The sequence below is a fragment of the Sinohyriopsis cumingii genome, chromosome 10 (genome assembly GCF_028554795.1).
Source record: "Sinohyriopsis cumingii isolate HCF-2022 chromosome 10, ASM2855479v2, whole genome shotgun sequence".
Lineage (NCBI taxonomy): Eukaryota > Metazoa > Mollusca > Bivalvia > Unionida > Unionidae > Sinohyriopsis > Sinohyriopsis cumingii.
In genome coordinates this window covers 86401852-86425257 of record NC_142970.1, presented here as the reverse complement: position 1 = coordinate 86425257, position 23406 = coordinate 86401852, and the positions used below count along the sequence as shown (strand labels likewise).

The 23406-nt window shown below is 35.1% G+C and overlaps 1 protein-coding gene across 1 annotated transcript; it reads left to right on the top strand.

Annotated features, from left to right (window-relative positions):
• Positions 1 to 1690: 1690 nt before the first annotated feature.
• LOC149790523 (sodium-dependent glucose transporter 1A-like) lies at positions 1691 to 17998 on the top strand. Its single transcript, XM_089972573.1, has 4 exons — positions 1691 to 1777; positions 13981 to 14272; positions 14922 to 15207; positions 15862 to 17998. Exons 2-4 carry the CDS (start codon positions 14018 to 14020, stop codon positions 16944 to 16946), a joined length of 1626 nt encoding a protein of 541 aa, XP_089828699.1. The 5' UTR covers positions 1691 to 1777; positions 13981 to 14017; the 3' UTR covers positions 16947 to 17998.
• The last annotated feature ends 5408 nt before the right edge of the window (positions 17999 to 23406 follow it).

Genomic DNA, 23406 nt, shown 5'->3' with positions numbered 1-23406 from the left:
GCCAGTCAACATAATCTACTTCTTCGTGAATTGTCGCCAGTGATTCATACGCGGATACCCCATCCAACGATCTTTTGCATATACTGCCAACGCTAGCAGATTTCGTCGTCATCAGTTTCAAACTGTTCAACCCCGCGTTGACATCGCCATATTTCTGTCCGTATTTCTTCACCAGGATTTCCAATATGTTTTTATGGCGCTGGTAGTCAACGATGATTTCCGGTATCGTGACATGATAGCCTTTCGTCGTTTCAGCAATTTCGATTCTCTTCCCTGGATACTCCGCTGCAAACAACGCCTTGACTTCCCGAATTGATTTCTTTTCGTCGAGATCAACAACCAATTTTCTTCTGCAGCATTTGGAATGATTTCATTGACAAATGTCTGTCCGCGATAACATTCATTAAATTTCTCAATGCTTTCCTGTTCGAATTTACAGTTCCAGAGATGAAATTTCCCCCCGTGTTGCACGATTGGTTTCGATCTGAATTTCCCACCTCGCACAAGTGATTGTTCAGCCTCGATCAACGTCAGATAGCACTCGTACATCTTTGTCTGGTGCATCATTTCTTATATTTGTATATTTATATTCGTTTCTCTAATACTTGATTTCTCATACATACAAATTGCCAGATTTCCCATCGCTAGATCAGATCAGTTATTGTTCCGGCGTTGTCGTTGTTGATTTCATTGCTCGATTTCTCCACGATTTCCCTTGTCGTCGCCGTCAGTCTTCGCTGCGTTGCTTTCCTTTGTTGATTTCCTCATGATTTCTTTGCGCGCTCTCCTGCCCTCGGATTTCCTTGCCAAGCCTTTGTGGTTATCTGAGCTAGAATTCCCAATATCCCATTCTACTCTTTTTAATGAGTTGTTGTTGTTGTTGTTGTAGGGTTTAACGCCATTTTTCAGCACATGATAGGCTATACATGGCGGCCAGTATTAATGGTGGAGGAAGAACCCGGAAAAACCCGGAAAGAACCACCGACCCACGAGAAGCTACTGGCAAGCTTTCTCACATATCCACATTAGCCGAATCTGAGACTCGAACTCACGCAGACAGAGGTGAGATGGCAGTGATCCGTAACGGAGAGCGCTTTAGACCACTCGGCCACTCGGGGCCCTCGACTTTTTAATGAAAAAAAAAAAAAAAAAAAAAAAACAAAAAAAAAAACAAAAAAAAACATAAGAGAGCAGACGTACAAAGGCAAAATTAGAAGGAAACAAAGCGTGTTAAGTTTTTCCTCTTTATTACATTATTTTAATACATTTTATATTATTTTTCATTTTAGGTTGTCAGTAACAAAATGTCCCAACTGATAACGATGATGATACATCGGCTACATTAGATTCCAGAATATATGGATTCAAGCCTTTTTTTCTAAAACAAAAGACTACTCAAAATATTGGGTACTTTTGGACTTTGCATAGATGCATATGCAGTGTGGATTGGCCCATGGTGAAGATGTATGGAGATTGACATTATGTTTTCCCTTTCTTCTTTCTATGCATTATATTTAGCCGTAGTGGACAGAACGAATAAGAACATAAAGAAAAATGAAAATGCATACGACATATTTTCCTATTTGAGTAGGATAATAGTATAACACTGTTATCGGTTTTTTTTTTTCAGGTCCGATCCTAATCCGTTCTTAATACTGGAGCGGTCTTTATTTGATGTTTATTGGGTCATAAACTCAGTTACCTCCCATGGCATTATCGCAGCAGCGAACAAGCGATTGTGAGAATCCACAAACTCATTTACCTGCCGGACTAACTGGTAAATTTATATAATGATTATTTCAGATTTTAATATATACAATTATAAACTATACCGAGTTTGAACTACATTTCCATTAGGCTTCCGTGCTGACTGCTGGGTAAGACTAATGAACAAATAAGCGCATGCTTTCATCACAACATGAAACGGGCACAACAAATTTCAGATCCACTATTGTGCCTTATCTCTCATCTCACGTTTTTAGATATAGCTGCATGAGTTGAGATTGTATGGAAGAATTGTTTGTATATATATATATATATATATATATATATATATATATATATATATATAACGCCAGTACTATTGTAAAACGTGTGTTACTTTACTTATATTATACGTAACATCATACCTATCCCTGTCCATTATTTCTAAATAAGACGATAATCCTTCCCATCGAAGGAAAGTTAAGCATGTTAGAATGAACAATAGGTAGGATAATATTTCAAATAAGTTGAGCTTGTATTGAAGACAAAATATACTATAGCTGATCTTGTAGACGATTTAGTTAGTATTCCCCGCAAAACTGCATTGAGAAGTTGATAACATTTGGAATTAATTAAATAAATGGTTAATAATCAAATGTGTCAATACTATTTATTATCCCTCACCACATAAAATCTTTTCACCATCTAATTTGTTATTATTATTATTATTATTATTATTCATATTATTCATGTTAAAACTTTTCAGCTGTCACTTCACTACATTTCATCAATACTGTTTAGATGACAGTGTAATACACCTTATTTATAAACATGTGATGAAAGTTTATTACAGTCCATAACTTGATAATGATTGGCTAGTAATGTAAAAAAAAAAAAAAAGAAGATTATCATGTCTTGAAACTTAAATACTGTAATATCTTTTATTGAACTTGTTTTAGTGGAATGCAAAACGAAAGTCTCCTTTCTTGCAGTGTTGTCATCATCAATAACTGTGAATCTTTTTGTTAAAGAGTTAATTTAAACATTTTTTAAACCCCTTGATCCATTTTTTATACTGACAGTAACAATCATGATAAATGAAAACAAAATTTTTAAAAAAATATGCGTTATACTTTTAGTTTATTTTTTGTGCTTGATTAAATTACATATGTTAGGGTTTACACACTTTAAAAAAAAAAAAATTGTTTGAGAATATAGGGAGGGGTACAGTTTTACCCTGTGTTGAGCCTCTATTTTGCATGACCCATGCATGATAACATAGTACATGTATGTATGTTCAGAATAGATGATGCAATCAAGGCTATTTGCTGAGGTTAATTCAAGAAAAACTTAAATATATGTCTTAATAGTGCATTTCCGATAATTCCCCAATTGACGTGTTATATATATATATATATATATATATATATATATATATATATATATATATATAAAGAGATAGAGACAGAGATTTAACACTAAGTCCTTTTTACTCATTTCCATTTGAAATATATAACTAATGTTTAATTTATGTTATATAAAGAGAGCATTACGATATACCATGAAACAAATATAAAATTCCAGAAAACTCTTCAGAATGTTAGTCACTGTAAAACCACCATTTTCTGTCCAAAATGTATGGTTAAACACTTGGGTTTACTTTGATAATCAAACTAAAATTCTCTGACTTGAGAACATCAAAGTCATTTTTGAATTTTGTAAACTACACAAAGGAATAACATATACATATTCAAACAACTGCAGAAGTTACATAACCACGAACAATCCATGTAAATAAGAGAGAAGAAATAGCAAATGGTACAACATATACAATGGAGCTTCGTACTTCCAACCTTTGTAAAAAAAAAAATGGAACCAAGTTGACACAAGAAAAAGGAGGGGTGTCTCAAATGTTCAGTTAGTAATGATCTAGTTTATAGCATGATTTCCAATTGATGCAGAAAATTTGAATCGGAAAGATAGTTTTACAGGTATTAGTCATGGAGGAATCAATATGCAATCAGTATAATGGATTAAGCTTTTATTACTAGAAATTAATGTACAGAGTGAAAATGTACATATCTACTCATCCTTTTGCCTTTTAAATTAGTGTATTCCATGATATCTAAATAACCAGAAACTGTTTCCAAAGACATTAATATTTATCAATTCAGAAGACTGAAGAAAATAATTCCGGTGGCTGGAATCTGGTACATCCATTGGAATTGCCTACTTGCAATGGCTGATTTCATGAAAGAATTTTCAAAAATCTACCCTTGTTCTTACTCAACAAAGAATCAGTAAGCTTGCAGAGACAAAATGCATTGCTTGGATTACAAACGGGTGGTGGGGCATTGTAGTTTTTTGTCAGTTTGTTACTTTGCTGCAAAAAGATAAATACTTAAAAATTTAAGTGCAACTAACTAAAAGGAAGATTATGCTTTTTGGAAAAGTCTGTTCTTGGGAGAAGTAAAATAAAATTTATGAAAGTACACATTTTATGAGATAGGATGTAAATTAGCTGCCATTTGGTTAAAAAAGTTTCTTTGTTTTGTGTATTGGCCTTAAATTTTATATTTAATGTGTTGATTTAATATATTGTTATACATAAGTCACACTCATAAAGACAGTGTGGGTAAACATTGAATAACAATGTTCATGCATGTATTTTAAGAAAGCATGAAATCATCAGTAACACCAATCATACCCAGTTACCAACAGCCAATGAAAAAATAGGCCATGTTCTGAGTTGTTTAATATGAGAAACTTTATTGGCTAAACACTAAAATTTGTCTTAATATGAATTAACTGTAACTTAATTTGGTGTTCTTGGAAAGAGTAAAAGTGATGGTTTCTATGTAAAACAGAGTTGCTGGCGAGTATCATAAAATATTTAATAATTTCAGTATCATTTTAAATTCTCATTTGGGAGGAATAAATCAAATAAATGTTAACTTCCTTCAAGAAATGTAAAATATAAATCACATTTTCCATATCAAAAACTTCATTCATTTTCTGAACATGGTAATAATGATATAGTGTAGGTTGGAAATCAAAACAGTTTTTCATAAAGTGCTTCATTGTGAAGGGTTCATTTTAAGAAATGCAGTCTGGGTGTATTGACCAGTTAAAATGTAGGATTGAAAGTATGATCAATTCTAATTCTTGAAATGACTACCTCATCAAGATGGATATTTATATTGGATGGAGGTCATTTGCATTTGATCACATGGAGATTATTATTGGCAGTATCATTCCATGATGCCTGCCACTACATTATATATGTGATTTTCATGCCAGGTTTAAAATCAGTCTTTGGTATTTTCAAATCAGATGGTTGTAATCTTACAGAGTAATTGGAGGACTGCTATCATGAAAAACCTAAATTCACATTTACATAAAAAGCACAAACTATTAAAGCTTTCATGTATTTACTTACAATAATAATAATAGTAATAATAATAATAATAATAATAATAACAATATTAATATTCAGATGTCATGCATATGGATTATTATTTGTTATTTTCCTTTTCCCATTCACAAATTTTATTTATCTCACAACCGTTCCTTCGACAGTCATGCCAGTTGAATGGAAACATAATATTTTATGAAATGTATTAATGGGATTGATGGAAAGTAATGTTTCTGCTTGAGTTTCTATTCTTTGTTTTTGTACTGAAAGTATAATTAGCATTGACAATTAAAGTCAAAGTCCTGTCAGTATAGCAAATTTGTGTAGTTATTTAATTATGACATTAAGCTCACAGACACGTACATTTGTTTTCTGTTTCTCATGTAATGAGAAGTTGTTTCATTAGATGTATACTTTGTCAGCGAAAGACTTTTCTCTAAGTATTTCATAGTTATCTTTGACATTCATGATGATTAAAATTTAAATATGTTAAGAAATATTATATCTTTTATCCATATGCATCTTTTAAAAAGATGGATATTACGTGTATGTCTCACTCTCTGTCTGTTCATCTGACTGTGTCTCTGTCTGTCCATCTGACTGTGTCTCTGTCTGTCCATCTGACTGTGTCTCTGTCTGTCCATCTGACTGTCTCTGTCTGTCCATCTGACTGTATTTTTAAAGCAGAGTTTCTTCTGAACCATTAAAGATACAGACTTGTGATTTTGTGATGTGATTGGAGGTTGTCTTCAGATATATATATATATATATATATATATATATTTGTTTTATTAACTGTAATGATTCTTGTCATTGGACCAGTTTCTGGGTATTATTTTTATTTTTTAAATCTAACAATTTGAAGTCTTATAGGTGGCGATCTGAATACTGGTTTGTGTCATCTTCAAGGCCAGTGCTATAACTCGAAAACTGTTGAGATCCTCACCCAAAAGTGTTATATAGGTTTATAGAACATGAAGCAGGACCAAATATGCTAGTATATTCAGTACAGACCATGGGTCATGCCCTGTAGGTCATGGTCTTGCCCCTGGGTAATTGCTTGAAAACAGTTGAGATCTCAAACTTTAAGTGAAGAACATGAGAAGATTAAATAATACACATTTCCCTGTACAGACCCTATACACTGAGACATGCTCTTGGGTGGTCATTTGGAAACTGTTAAGATCACCAGCCTAGAACTATATATAGGTTTGAAGGCAAACAGTTACAAAATTAGACATATTCATATGTGATTGGGAACTTCACCATGGCTCTTGGAAAATGTTAAGATCCCCATCATAGACTTATATCAAAACTTAAATGAGCACAAAGGAATAAATGCACTTTAGATCCAATTCATATCCTGGGCTATGCCCATTTTGTAATTGGGGACATGTCCATTGCTTATTACTTGGAAACTGTTGTTATTCCCATCATAAACTGTACATGTGACACTGCCTGCATACATCTTGAAAAACAAATGTTGACTCAGTGTGTATATATGCTTGTGTAATTTTTGTACAGAACTCTTCCAGTGCTAATCTGCTTGGAATATTTACTGAAACTAGAATATTGGCTGGATGCTGTTTTGTAAATTTTACCATAACTATATTAAGGTTACATTTGCTTTCAGTGTTCTGCTTGTTGTTGTTGTTGTTGTTGTGGGGTTTGACACCATTTTTCAGCACACAATAGGCTATGCATGGCGGCCAGTATTAATGGTGGAGGATGAACCCTGGAAAACCCTGGGAAGAAATACCGACCCACGAGACGCTACTGGCAAACTTTCTCACATACCCACATTGGCCAAATCCTAGGCTCAAACCCACGCAGATAGAGCTGAGATGGCAGTGATCCATAATGGAGAGCGCTTTAGACCACTCGGCCACTGTTCTGCTAGTAACTCTGAATCTGATAGAAGTATGAAAACTCATATACTTTTACATATATGTAAGACTATTTTATCAGAATTTCTACTTTCATGGTTCTCATTCAAAGTTCAAATGGTTTAAATTACTATATTTGTTTGGAACTGTAACTTGCAAACTTTTGGATGCAGTAGTAGATGAAAAATAAATCTCCCAAAACTTGGTGTGACAGTACACTATGACCAGATGTTCTCACTTGATACTTTCAAGATCTATCTGTTAGGCCAGATCTCGGGTTTCAGGTCAATATTATTTTTGCGTATGTCCAAAGTGTCACCCAGAAGCTGTTGTTAAAGATCATGGAATGATATGTTTCCCCATGTAAAATCATAGCTTGAGGTTCTGTCACATGTACCTATCGCATGTATTGATAGCATGGTCATATCACTTGTACCTATCATTTTTATTGTGAGATGGTCCAATCACTTTTACCTTTCATGTGTATTAATAGCATGGTCCTAACACTTTTACTTGTTATGTATATCAGTAGCATGGTCATATCACTTGTACCTATCATATGTATCAATAGCATGGCCCTATCACTCTTACCTGTCATGTGTCATAATGCCATGTTCATATCAATGTTTCTTGTCACGACTGTGTATCCATTGCATGGTCCTATCACTTGTACCTATCATATGTGTCAATAGCTTGATCCTTTCACTTTTACCTGCAAGGTGTATCAATAGCGTGGTCATATCACTTGTACTTATCATATGTATCAATATCATGGTCCTAACCCTTTTACCTCTCATGTGTATTAATAGCATGTTCATATCAATTTTGCTTGTCACGAATGTGTATCAACTGCATGTTCCTATCACTTGTACCGATCATATATGTCAATAGCATGGTCTTATAATTCATGTATATTGTATCATCGTCCAATTACTTGTACCTATTATGTGCATCAATAGCATGGCCCAATCACATTAACCTGTCATGTGCATGCTCCTACTTACTTGCCATGACTGTGACTGTGTATCCATTGCATGGTCATATCACTTGTACCTATCATATATATGTATTGCATGGTCCTGTCACTTGTGCATATCATATGTATCAATATCATGGTCCGAGTCTGGTCCTGTAATTTATACATATCATATGTATCAATATCATGGTCCTGTAATTTATACATATCATATGTATCAATATCATGGTTTTGTAATTTATACCTGTCATGTATATCAATAGTATGGTCATATCACTTGTACCTATTATGTGCATCAATAGCATGACCCTATCACTTTTACCTGTCATGTGTATCAATATCATGATCCTGTAACTTTTACCTATCATATGTATCAATATCATGGTCCTGTCACTTGTACCTATCATGTGTATCAATATCATGGTCCTGTCACTTGTGCATATCATATGTATCAATATCATGGTCCTGTCACTTTTACCTATCATATGTATCAATATCATGGTCCTGTCACTTGTACCTATCATGTGTATCAATAGAATGGTCTGGTCACTTGTACCTATCATGTTTATCAATAGCATGGTCTTATCACTTGTTCCTATCTTATGTATCAATATCATTATCCTATTACTTGTACCTGTAAGCAAGATCAAACCCAGATGTGAAGACTACTACCATTTTTTAGGACTGTGTCTTGAAAGTCGCCGAGTATAGTTTAATTAAACATGTGTTACTCTTAAGTTCTGAATGTCATTTTTCTCTTGGTATTTTTATCATTGTTTGTTCATAGATCAGCAATATCTATTTTTTTGTCAAGGCTCTAGCTTCAGATTCTCTAGGATGGTGTCTATTTATGTATCATGACCTAAGGTCATGTCACATAAGACACTGGTATGATCAATTTTTAGAGGTCAGTGTCATTTTTCTTGGATGGGCTGTAGGTTAAAAGCTGTTACTTACTTGTAACATCAATGTAAAGTAGCATTGTACAGTGTGTATTTCTTGCTTTATTTATTGTCTTTTAAAGTCTTAGCCACATATTTATGGTCACATGATGGTTCGCATATAATTCTTGCAAAATATTGAACTAGAAAGTCATTTTGAGAGACATGAAGCTGACCATGTTCATATCCATGATAATCTGACAGTGTTTTATATATAACTGTCATGGCTCAATTTATACATTGATTTATTCAATTTTTGTATGCAGCATGTAGCTTTCTGTTTAAGATATCAGGAAGATTGGTGTATAATTGTGTCATGGTAAATTATATTATGCCTATGAAAGGATACGAGGTGGGTATATTGTGCTTTGTAATGCTTTTGTTACTTATTGCCTAGTGGATGCATCACCTAACATTGCTTTTATGCCATGTTCAGAATTAAAAATGTAGAATGTGAGAGTTGTGGGGTTTAACGCCATTTTTCAGCACACGATAGGCTATACATGGCTGCCAGTATTAATGGTGGAGGAAGAACCCGAGAAAACCCCGGAAAGAACCACCGACCCACGAGAAGCTACTGGCAAGCTTTCTCACATACCCACATTGGCTGAATCCTAGACTCGAACCGCAGCAGACAGAGGTGAGATGGCAGTGATCCATAACGAAGAGCGCTTTAGACCACTCGGCCATGTGAGAGGTTTTTTCTAATGCTTTTGCAATCAACCCATGCTACACTAACATTAAAAGATCGGTGGTTTGAGGATGTGCATCTTAGCTACCTTTGTAGTTGAATTGTCATCAATGTTCTGTGCATGCAGCGATGATGGTATGGGGTTAATAATGAAATGAGAGGGAAGAGCATGCATACAGGCTGCTTTTCTGAAGATGTACATTTCAACTCTTCTGCAGAATATTGAAAAGATGATTTGTGCAAATTGAGATATTATGACAAGATTCTTTGACTTCTTCAAGGAATAGAAGATTTCAGTTGTCACATTTTATTTTGAGAGAGAGAGAGATAGCGTAAAAGTTGAATCGGTAAAACCGAGATAACCTCATGTGTTCTCATTACACATTAAATTACTTGCTTTATCCGCTGCTCAAAAACTATGTATATAACTGCTTTACTTAAAAAATGTTACATTACTAGCTATTAAAATCGTTTGCCTCATTGGCAATAGTAGTATATAAAATTTTATTAACACATGAATTAATGTGAGAGTATGAAAGACCCGCGGCACTAATATGGAAAAATGGTAACCAGTCCTGGAAATGGGGGAAGATAAAATATAATATATATATGTGTTCGCCTGGACAGGACTAGTTGATAATGAAAGTAAGATTTTATTTTATTTTTAAATCTGTTGAGCTGTTGTAGTTGTAACCAATACAGATGGAGACATTGTTGTATTGCTTGAATCTCAGTCCTTAACAGACTTATGTTTGGAACAATCAGTACTGAAATTAGCACCTGACTCTTTGGTGCAGAATTGAAAGCAAATATTTAAAGCACATGTAGATCCAGAAAATGCCCCAGCTCATATTACTTTGTCTGCAAATACAAAACTGACACGAATATTTGTTGTTACATATTGATGCAATAATGGACGTTCCATTCACAACAGCATGACTGCCAATCGTGTAGATGATATTTCCATCGGTCAGTATCCATCGCTTGGCATCAAGTTGGAACAAACTCACTTTGGTTCATCAGAAAACACCAATGCCATGTTTATCACACCATATCATATTTGCCGTGTGCGTGAATTCACGTCGGTTTCGAAAACATTCCAGTACATGCAGTGGGAAAGATCTTTTCACACAACAATCTGTGAAATACATTTGGCTCTTTTTGTATTGTAAGAGACATGTGGTTCACCCATGATTGAACATAACTTAGGTCGCAGTCGCATATACCGTTCAACTGGTTTAGCAGAGCATTTGCCTTAGAATTTTTTTTTATTGGTGTTACTAAACATAAGGTGTTCTTTCGGATAATTGCTGGTATCAAGTTCATTGGATAAACATGTTTGTGCTATGTCCGCGTACACATCATTGGCTGTGATATGCGTCAGCAGCGAGTCAGTGTAGGTGTGCAGGATCTTGAGACGATTCTGATAAAACGGTTTATTTTTTTCATAGTACAGTTTGTACATGAGTAGCTGTGACAAGTTTACACGGATAGGTCAAAGAGGATTGGTTTTTGTTTAGCTTATGTTTCGATTTTTTACTGTAGCCACAAGTCAACCGTGAAAGAAATTTGTGGATTTAATGGCAGGGTCAGTGATGAGCCTTCGAGGTTTGTCTTGCTCACTAAGATTGACAATGTCAACTCAGGTTTATGCAGATTTTTCACGGTTTTCAGAACAATAAATTGTTCATGAGCTTGAACAAATCCTCCTTTGTTGGCCTTAATTTGTAAAATTCAAGTTTTCGATGGATCTTGGTTACACGCATACCCAATCACATATACAGCTGGATGCTTCACACGAGCAGTGTGTAATTGAGTTTGGTTCAAAGACTAGTACCAGTTTAATGCATTCAGTGTATTTACATCTAGACTCATGAACGATCGAGTACTGATGCGGAGACAACCATGATCCAGCCACTGACAACGCCTCTGGAGCCAGTGGATAATCATTGTGGGCATCATGTAAATGTTCAAGGTATTCTAGATCAGCTTCAAAGAAGTGTTCATGGTCGCTGTTGATATTGTAAGCGCATGCATGTTTTTGTACGTCATTGTGTTTGGGGTCTATCCACTCAAACCAACAAACCAGCTATGGTTGCAATTTTGCCCAGCCATACAAATTATTGAAATCTAGACATATGATGAAACTTTTCGGGGCAGCGGGTTCATTACCTTCCACATTTAGGTTGTTGTTGCGTGCATATACATGACTCACTATAGAAATGCCACCACCAAAAGAACGTTCAATAAATATATGTTGGTAAACTTCGGTTAACAATTCCTACTGGAGTTCGGTCTTGAACAAGAACGCATACCATGCCATACCCAGCGATGAGAAGTAATACGCAGGATCGAGCTTTGCCACGTGCATGGCAGTATCACGTAATTTCTCGAGCATATATGTGCACAGTGACACATCGGTGCAAATATACAGATCGTGAATCTCAATCGTGTCTTTACATTCGAATGCAGACCAACCTTGTTTGTGTTCTCTTATTATTCGTCCGAAACGCCTTCACGATACCGATAAGTAAAACGCTTCCATCGATACAGATGAGTTTTGGCTAATTTGTTTCAGTCACTGGTGTATTCTTATGGGTACATACATTTTCTTGTAAATATCAACATTATGTTTAAGTTTATGTTCAGCAACATCCAATACTAATTTCCTCTAATACTTGTTGCTTGTTGTCTGCCTCGTGGTGTCTTAGTTTATAAAACTCTTAAGATCACATTCCTATATATAGTAACACAACAAAAACATATATCTAGTTATTTGCTCTTGGATGTCATCAGTATTATATCTAGACTCATCAAATGTTTCAGACTTAGTGAGTAATCTAGTCAAGATGATTTCTTTTTCCTGCACAAGAATATATTAACTCTTTTGCTCCTTTTTTTTTCTCAAAAGCTTTCCGTTCCATTTCTAAAGTCTCTTCCAGTTTAATCAACTTAACTATGTGGAAAAATTTGCCTCTGGAAACGCATATAACATCTTTTGAGTTTCTTTGATAAACGGATATGATGCTCCAAATGATATAATGATCGAAGTTTCTCCGATGCAGACTTTATACCCCAATCGTTTGGTAGTTTAATACCTTTTCTAGAAACCTCCACTAACTCCCATAACATATTAACATCAGTCTGATTTTTGCCTTTGTATACGACAACCATACTTAACATAAAAAGGACATTTCTTCGTCCAATCTCTGTTTTTAAAATAGCTCTTTGAAATTGTATAGCCTGCTCGCTAAGTTATGGGGGTATATGTTGTGATGTGTATCAGCGGCCACAAAACGGTAACTATGGGCAAAATCAGTATAATGACACAAGTGATAAAGAAACGAGTAATAGCTGTAATCACTTGTATATACATTGACTATAGCGTAGAGCTTTCAGAATCACACGAATGTCGGGTGGAGCGAAACTTGTAAAATGCACTCAGAGTTTGTGGCTGAAATGAAAAATTTGTTCGTGAGATAAAATAACAACGCTTATACTCCATGTGGCATACGAAAGTACGTTAGTGTCTGTTGAATCAATATGTATTGTTCATTTCACTCCTACTGACAACTTGATACGTAACACAGCTGAAGATAATAAATTGCGCTTCGTAACTCGACTAGGGAAGGGGGACGAAGTCTCGTCTGCACACTTTGTTTACCTTTGTTTAATCGAATTGTCCAACTTCGTGTTCGTTAGTGTTGTATAACTGCTTATGTACAAATAAAAAATATGTATGTATGTATGTATTTATGGATGTATGTATATATGTTTATTGGCTTAATGAAGAATTGTATATAATTATTTGTGTATTTATCGTTTAACAACAACAACAACAACAACAGTAATAATAATAATAACAATAATAATATAAGGATACGATCAATTCCATTGTGTCAACAAGGAAACAATTGTGCGAGTTAATGTTCTTGATTTCATCATGATCGAAAACTATAAAACTCTGTGTAATATCAATAGGTAATTACATCTTCGTGTACAGATGAGTTCTATTCAAAATATGTTCATTGATTGGTATTTAATGGTAAATCAGCATTTAATACCAAGAAAAGGAAGAGCCAGATAACATTGCCTAGAGACCATTACGACAATCGTCCCTGGTTGATGTGTGATAGGTTTCGAATATTCATCCCATTGAATTCCTGTTCTCGAGGCTACCTACTGGTCATCATTACTACCTGGTAATCAAAATGGCAGAACTATAACCTAAGATATTATAATTATATTTTATGGTAAGTAGTTATATTTATATGGCATTATTGTTATTATTATTATTATTATTATTGGACGTTGATACCAGTAAAAGTTTACAACATTTTTACATCTTCTAATTTTTCATTCCTTAGTACAACGAAACTTCAGGATATATTTATATAATCTGAGATGGCTGACGGCTGTTGTAAAGAAGGAAATAAGATTCATGTGACCGGCCATTCGGAGCTGTTCGATGACCAGGAAAGAATATCCTTCCTGGATATTGTTCATGGAGGATCTGGCAAAACAGAAGATAAACCGATTAAAGTTGTCCCAAAAATGACGATTGATCGAGGCGGAGTGTTTACGATGTTTAAGGCGGACCCAGTGTATAGATTTAAATTATTTGTGTCAGTGTATCTCTGCATTGCTTACATCGGCATGGTATGTTTTAAGTTTATATATTTACTGTAGTTTTAATTATTTCAGTGTTTTCTACCGTTCTCTGTGCGCGCGAGAGAGAAAGAAAGAGAGAGAGAGAGAGAGAGAGAGAGAATGATTGAAAGGTAAATTGATGGTCCAAACTTGCACTCTATGTTTTGTTCAAGATTATCTAAGAAAATCGAAGATGGTATAAGAGTATCTAAGATAATCAACTCGCGCGCGCGCGCACACACACACACACATACATACATACATACATACATATATATATATATATATATATATATATATATATATATATATACAGTTATACGCGACGAAGAAAATACAGCAGAGGAAATGAACGGGAAAATGTGATCATTTACAAGTAGGAATGTGTTATTAGTGTATCCAACATTATTTTCTGACGTGGAAAAATTGTGTTATATATATATATATATATATATATATATATATATATATATATATATATATATATATATATATATATATATATAGATATATATATATATATATATATATATATATATATACGATAATGAGAGAAACACAGAGAGAATATATCCCTTAACTTCTCCATATCATAGAAATTTTACATTGAGTGTTTTGTTCTTATTGTATTCGCAAGTAATCAATATATTTATTACAGGGCCTTAGTGCTGGACATACTGGACCGGCATTTCCTGACTTACTTATGATAGTGAACAAGGATCTGGCCACGTCTTCCTGGCTTTTAACCGTTGGAGCCTTTGGCTATCTGGCTGGTACATTGATCTTTGGGGTGTTGTACGATAGGTTCAACAGACTGCTACTTCTGTTCATAAGCATTTTGGGCGCTTCCATTAGTAATGGCACAGCGCCATGGTGCTCACTTTTTCCACTCATGATTGCTGTGCGAATTATCTCTGGCGTGTTTTTTGGAGGGATAGATACTGGTATTTATATTTTTGATTTATATCGTCTATCCGTAAATTAAATTAAAATATATTGTTATGCTTCATATGTATTGTATTGATATATTCATGTTGCGATTGTATGTACACTTGTCCTACGTTGTAGACTGTATAGTCAAAAATAGAAAGTTCAGTGAAATGATCGCAAAGGTGGAGGTTTGAAGTATAATTAACCGTCTACTACACTAAAAATTGGACTTTCGTACCACAAATTGACATTTTCAGTTATATATGTTTTTGATATAGAACCTTTATTTTAAATGTTGAGGCACGTATTTTTAAGACTTATAATCAATTTGTAGAGCATTGAGCTTATCTAAAATTTCACGGACTGGATCCCTCTCTTTTACCGTCCTTGATAAATTTGATTTGTATAGGTAATTGTTGTGCAAAATATGAAATAGAAGATCGCTTGGAAGAAACGTTTAATAATGATACGGCATTTCACTCTAGCTCTGCTTAAGTTATCATATACATAAAATAAATGTGAAATAATCCCTATCGCAGGCTAAATATACATTTTTTGTGTAATTGAAATTACGTGAAATAGTTTTGTTTTTTATTTGTCTGGATAGGTTGTAAGATATTTTAATCCAACATATCTTTTCAATTAAGCTTTGTGTTTTTTTTTTACAGGCGGTAATACCGAAATCGTCTCAATATGGGGTGCTGACGGTCGACCATATATACAAATGATGCACTTTTCTTTCGCTGTTGGGGTTATACTTTCACCATTATTCACAGAACCTTTTCTGGCGCAAAAGATAACTGTATTTGAGATTAGTAACTGTTCCGTTAACGGAGCATGTAATATTTCACATGCCAGTGCCTTAGATATTTCTGTTTTACCTTCCAACTCGAATTTTACTAATAACAGCATTCAATTCACCCAACGTCAATACTGGGGCGAAACAAAAGTACAATACGCATATCTCATCAGCATGATACTTGGGATTATATCAGCAGTTCCATTCCTCATCTTATGTTTGCGGATAAGAGCAGAACCTCGTACGGACGAAGGGCCCAAAACAAAAACCAGTCGAAGAATATCAGTTCAACTCACAATATGTCAAAGGATTGTTATACTAATCCTGGTTATGTCTATGTTCCACTTGTACAGCGCCATAGAGGACAGCTTTTCCAGCTATCTGATGACATTCACTCTTCTTCATTTAAACTGGACAAAGCTGAATGGGTCTCTTGTCACCTCAATATTTTGGGCAAGCTTCGGGATTGGTAGGTTTTTGGGAATCTTTATTGTCCGCCTCGTGAGTCCGACGAAAGTGCTTTTAATTTATTGCTCGCTCTTGCTTATTTCCCTTGCTGGCTTTTTAGTAGGAAGCTTCCTTTTATTCGATCCCATGGTTTGGATGTTTGCATCGCTGACTGGGTTATCCATGTCTGTCATCTTCCCTGCAATATTTACTTGGACAGAAGAAAACGTTATGCCAGTTTCTGGAAAAATAGCATCCCTGCTTTTGTTAGCTGCCTCGAGCGGCTCAATGCTGAATCCATTGTATTTGGGATACCTTATGGAAAATAAAAGTCCACTTTGGTTCACATATCTGTTGTTAGGACAAAGCATATTGTGCCTGCTTCTTTACATTATAGTCGTCATATGTACTAAGTCCTGTATTCGGGTCCAGTCAGACGCCCAACTTGATAGGTCAAGTCAAACTAATAAGGAAGAACTAGACAATATTAATCCTGACCATGCGTAATTTTGTACGTTTTGTTTCTTGTGTTTTCTATCGCAAAACCATTGTTACATGCACATTTTAGTGCCATTTAATACATTTAATGTTTTAAAGATACTTGTCATGGTTACCTTTGTAGGATAGTGCACAGTGTTTGGCTCACCATCACAGTGATATGTAATATGTCACTCTTGTCCTTCCTTCATTTCGTCCATACGTCCCTCACATGTTTGTTATAGTTTGCATCTAGATCAGTTCAGGTTTTTCGATGTGGCATCCGTGCTATAATGGCACTTTTATAGGTTTTGTTCCAATTTCTAGAGTTAATAGCGTTTACGTAGGCTTAATCATGGGACACATGGATGATCAACATAAAATATAAAAAATGATAAATACAAACACATTGTATATTTTACAAAATGCATTAAGCAGGTATCATACTTGTTTTTATATAATTTCAGTTCATTGCGATTTACATACAGCACCGATTTCACCCGAGCGTATATTTATTTGCAGACAAAGAAACTTCATTTTGTTCGTTGGATTTTGTTAGAAAATCCTATTTGATTTTGGACATTTGTTTACTACGCTTTACAAACTGCCTTACATTTTTTATCATCGTTGCATCATTATTCCACTACATATTTGTTTTAATAGAGAACACGGTGGTCATGAAATCATTGACATGACGCTTTTGCCTAGTATGATACTGACCGCTCCGGTGGCATAGTGGTTAGAGCGTGCGCCTCGCATGCGAGTGGTCGTGGATTCGATCCCGAGCCGAGTGTTACCAAGGATTTATAAAAATGGTGCTAACAGCTGCCTCGCTTGGCGCTCAGGACAAAGAGATTAATGTTAGGATTGGTCGGCTTGGTGTCAGGATTATTTGACTGGGTGGGGCATCATAATACATGTCTGCGGCATAACGCCCCAGTGCATACACCATTTCATTGATTGCAGGTCATTTGGGTTTTCATTTATGTCTTCCATAGAAGAGCTGTATGTTCATTTCGTGGCAAAATTCATTGCAAGGAATGTATGCTTTTTACTCTAGAAATTAAAACTACTGTATAGTGTATGTTATGCGTTTTTTTTTTTCTTCTTTTTTTTTTTCATTTTCTTTCTGAATTTATTTCCTTGGAAAAGAATGCCGTTCAAAGTTCAAATGTGGTCAAAGCATATTTTTATTTAGGTCACTTCTTGGATGGTTGATGGAAACATCAGTTAGCATCTAGTCTGTGTCTTGCTGCTTCTTTCTAAGATCAAATTTCAAGAAGAAATACGGCCTTTCATTACAAGCAATTAGCAATTTGGTGTACTTGACCTCTTGCATTTGAGTTGACTTGGTGTTTACAACGCTGGATGAATGACCAGAAGGTGCGCGTTTGATTCTCAACCTCACAATAGCCTGTAAAGGCGGCTCTGTCTTGTCCTTTAGCAAGGCACTTTAAACTTTTTACATCATATCTTTATATCCGTCAAATTGTGGATTTGCCATAAATCACAATAAGCAACACAAATAACATTTCTGCATCACCTTGAAGCATACTAATTTAATTATAGTGTATAGTGAGTAAAGAGTGTCTTTACTGCAAGTGTCCTTCAAATTGCATAGGTAGTACGGTGTGATACACTTGCTAACACCTATAGTAACTTTCTAACAAATGTGTTGTAAAATTCCTATCAATTTAAATGTCGACGGTGTGAAGGAAGATGTGTGCTTGTCTAAGTATCTTATCTCTACCAACAATCATAGTAGAAGGGGGCATTTATTTTAAGACTTAGAGTAATCAGCGCCATAGGAGTAGTCCCTTATCGACTGATAAGGTGTCCTAATATGTTATATGGTTTAGAACATTGACAGCATCATGTATAAGTATCATACATCGTTTATGGAACAATTATTTTTCCAGTATGAAGCATAAATGAAATGTTGCCAAAACAACTATACATTTAGAAAAATGGAGGGCTTTACTAATATGAAAACATCGTAACTAGCTGGTCATAGTAATTAGTACTGCCCTCATTTTGTATTAGTTATTGGGATAATAATCAATAAACATTGTGACATTCAAGTTTGTTTCCCAGGCAGGAACTTAGTATTGAATGGACCCTGCAAAACATAAATGCGAATATTTTTCTCACAAACTTACGAAACTCTAAAAAGCATTATTGACCAACGGATATGAATATTTATAGTCAAGTTGTTAACGCGTCGCATGTGTAAAGCTATTTAATCATCATATACTACCAGCTCATTCCGCTTTCTTCGCTGACAATTGGCACACTTACGGTCCTTATTATACTGCATGTATAGTTAAACTCCATATACATGAGCATCAGTATAAAGGAATTCTCAATTCTGAATACCGATACAAATGTATATCCAAAGTATAAATATTACGCTAAAAGTACCCAATAAAACCGAAACTTGGTTGTAACGTGTATATTTGTTTTAACTGCTAAATTCGCGAAAAAAGTAGTTTAATTACGATGAAAGGGATTTGTGAGACATAGTCCCATAACGTGTCGGGAATGGCACGCGAGGTTATAACAATATTTGACACGCACGCCGATATAGAAGAGAACAAGTTAATCTGATGTTTTTGCATCATGCAAAATGGTCAACTTTAAAGACTAATTACCATGTATTTATAATTAAATGCATGTTGGTAAACAATCTGAGAAAAACTGTTTATTTGCTGACTATCTAAATGTGATACATGCTATTCATTTTGTATACGTGATCAATAAAACATTGTTTCCTTGTTTGTTTCTTTTTATAAAAATTAAATATTGAGGCTTTGTTAACTGGACGTCCTCGCTTTTAATACGTTACCGATGGATACCGACAAATCAGTATTGTAAAGGTCAGTTTCACTCAGTTGATTTTCAATAGAGAAAAATAATTCTAGATGTATAACCATGAATGTTGTTTGTCTTCATTCACATTTCATGATGGTAGCATGAGCAGTTAAGGGTCCCAGGATTGAGTTATCCTTACAGGATAACATTGGTAAGCATCTGAGTCAAAATGTATGCTGAAATAAAAAAGAAAATTAAAGATAAACACCAAGGGCAAAATTCGGTATAGGAACAGGTATTGTTTCTGACATTCTAAAGAAGAATCAATTGTCTTGACTGATGTATTTGAAAAGAATAATAATGCAAAGGGGGGTCGCTTCAGTAATGCTTGCTAATTTGACATTTTAAATGATGTCGTGCGGAAATGTTTTTTTCAAGCTAGGAGCAAGAGCATTCCAATTTCAGGCCATATAACCCCCAAAATTGTCAATTAATGATGGCAAAGAAATATCAGTTTTGGACATTACATGATATAATAGATGATTTTGCGGCACGAAAACGCGCTGCTGTATATTTAAATGGATTTAGCGTTAGTGAGGAGAGTGCTGGTGTCGATATAGAGGTAGTATAAAACATATGGAAGGAATTATTATCGCTTATACTCCCAATAACATATTTATTTGCGACGAGACTGGGCTCGTTTTCAGTGCACTTTCTGACACCACAGTATGAGTGCAAGATAGGTTTAAATGGGCTCTAATCTTCCAAGCAGAGGTTAACAGTGATGTTTGCCTGCAGTGCTACTGGTGATAAATCGAAAGCAATTGTAATCGGCACTCTGGGGATTCTAATATTACAGATTTACCAGTGGCATATGTTGTTAAGAGGAAAACGTGGATGAGTACACGCCAATTCTTAAACGTGATCAACAATGTAAGCAAAACAAATGAGTTGGCAGTAGAGACAAAGCAGTGTATTCTTGCGGAATGCTACATCACACGGAGCTGCTATATGTCTCAGTCATGTGACTGAGATTCCCACCAGCTAATTATACATTATTTGCAGCATCTTGACCAGGGCATAACTCGTGCATTCAAGGCTACGTATCGGAAACAAGGGCAGCGCTGTCTTGTGGCCACGATTGATTGTGCGGACACTGTTTGGGCTTCGTTATTCACTAGATTTGGAAAGCCGTGTCAGGAACGACACCTGATACTATCAAGAAATGCTTTGAAGTTGCCTATTTCCCTGTTAATGCGGACAATGATAACGTCGGTGAGAATGATGATGACGATTTTCCCTTCGCTCGGAAGGCTCCACAACTACAATTGGACATTGAGACTGAGCGCCTATCTACTTTTGACAATAACGTTCCTTTTGAGGATATTTCTGATAACTCGGAGAGTGAACTTGTGTCGCGGTACCGTGAAAGCAACCAGGCAGACGACGAAAGTGATGAATACGATAACGAGAGTGTATGTTCTGAGCCACTTAGCGATGACATGAAATATGGGGCTTATAAAGAGGATCAAATGATTGCTCAGGAGGACCATTATCTAGATATGGCACAATAAATGGAATGATTGGCGTAGGCGACATTACTTGAAAGACAATATGTGAAGCAACGGACGAAGCTCCATTTCTTGTTGGAGACGGGCTCTTGAACCGTAAACATTGTGAATTATACGGATTATTTAAACACTTGATCATGATTCATAATTCCAGTAAACTTATAGCAAAACTTTTACAGTACTGAATATGTCTCTTCGTACGTTTCGTGCGAAGAGGACTGTATTTATATGTGGAGCAACTGTATATTTTCATGTGATGGGATACGAATTTCAGTAGGAAACTACATTGATCAGCTGTCTTTATTAGATGCATGCATATAAAACAATAATACAAACTAACATCATTCTTAATTTAGTGCACTCTTACATACATAGACACATAGCCATTCATGCTAGTATACATTGTCTCTATCTCTCTGTCTCTCTCTCTCTCTGTCATCATATAAGCGTCAAGACATACGCTATTTCAAATATGCAAACATTCTAGTAAACAGAAAACTTCTCAAAGCCGAAAGATTGTTGGGGTCCCAAGGGTTTTCGGTTTTGAGAGATTTCGCTGTAGCTATCGTCCGCCATCTTAGTGAATGTGCGAAATCATCCCATGATGTAAAGCGCCGATGTCAAACTATCAAACAATCATTGCCGTTCAGCGGGAAATATCAAAACCAGCTATTATGAGAATGACATAATTAAATCATCATTGCAGAAACAGGTTTATTTCTTGTTGTCGGCTTATGATATTGTCTTGTCCATGTAGGCAGTGTACCGTACTATGCATTATTATAAATAAAAATGAGTGTACATGAATGTTGATGTATATATGTATCAATATCACGTGGCATGTGTGCTCTAATGTGTTGTTCTTTTTGTACATTCAGGACCAAATATAGCTATGATGTTGAGCCTACGATTTGATTCTCTACCTTACAATGAAGTTAATACAATTGTTGTCAAATACTAATAGTTAAATGGTACTACTTAAATAGAGTTATGTTTTTCATGACGTTTTGCTGTGGATAAACTTATTAAGTCTGTATCATGCAAATTATATTTGTATGTTTACGTTAACCGTATTTCGTCCACCATGACAGCAGTAGATTATAGCCGATGTTCGTTTTCCGAATAAGGTTTGTTATGCTATATTTGGATATTATACGATACGTTATTCAACGCATGCCATATTTACTACGATCTCTTTACGTTTTCAAATAAGGCAGCGACACCATTATATCGGACTAAACAAAAATAATAAAACAATAAAATGAAAGTACGTATCAGTTGAATCAACATGAGGACAATCGAAATGAAAATATCCGACAAAGAAGGTAAACAACATTTTACGAATATTTTCATATTATCAAATAACAGGAATATGTAATATATTTCGGTGTATGTAAGGAAAGTTTAAAATTGTTGATGGTAGGCTGAAAAAGCGCCGAGTGCTAGTCACTTCTGGCTGCTACAATGATATGCATAGATACGCATTGCCACCCGGTCCATAAATATTAGTAATGGGCCGAACCCACAAAAAATGTTTCTATCGTGAATGTATTGGCTACAAATATGCAATCCTGCTAGATAAATCTCACAAAAGAGAGCAATATTCCGAGTAGAGAATTGTCGCTTTGTCTTACCTTGAATACTTTATTCACGCATAAACTATTAACTCAAAAAAGACTTTCTACTCACCAGTCCAACATAAGTGGTTTGTATTCCCATGTTTATAGCAATCAGAATATTTTTTAGAGTGTTTATTTTTCCTAATTTACTTGCCAAACATCTGGTACTTGATTCATTACAGAGAAACGATGGATGAGACGAACGTGGTTCACAATAGATCCATGATGATCGTTTTTTTTGTCAGACGCTTATGTGCATCGACTATTTAATGGTCAGTTGATCAAAAACGTGTGCCTCCTGACAATAATAGTTGTATGAAGAAACTTGTTGGCAGACATGAATTATAGACAGAGTACCGTAACGCAGAGTACATATATTGTAAAACGAAATGTGTTTTAAAAACTATTACTGATTATCAGTACCTCGATTATATGGTCCACTGATTGTAAATTTGACTGCAAACGTTCAAAAACTAAGCAAATATCAAC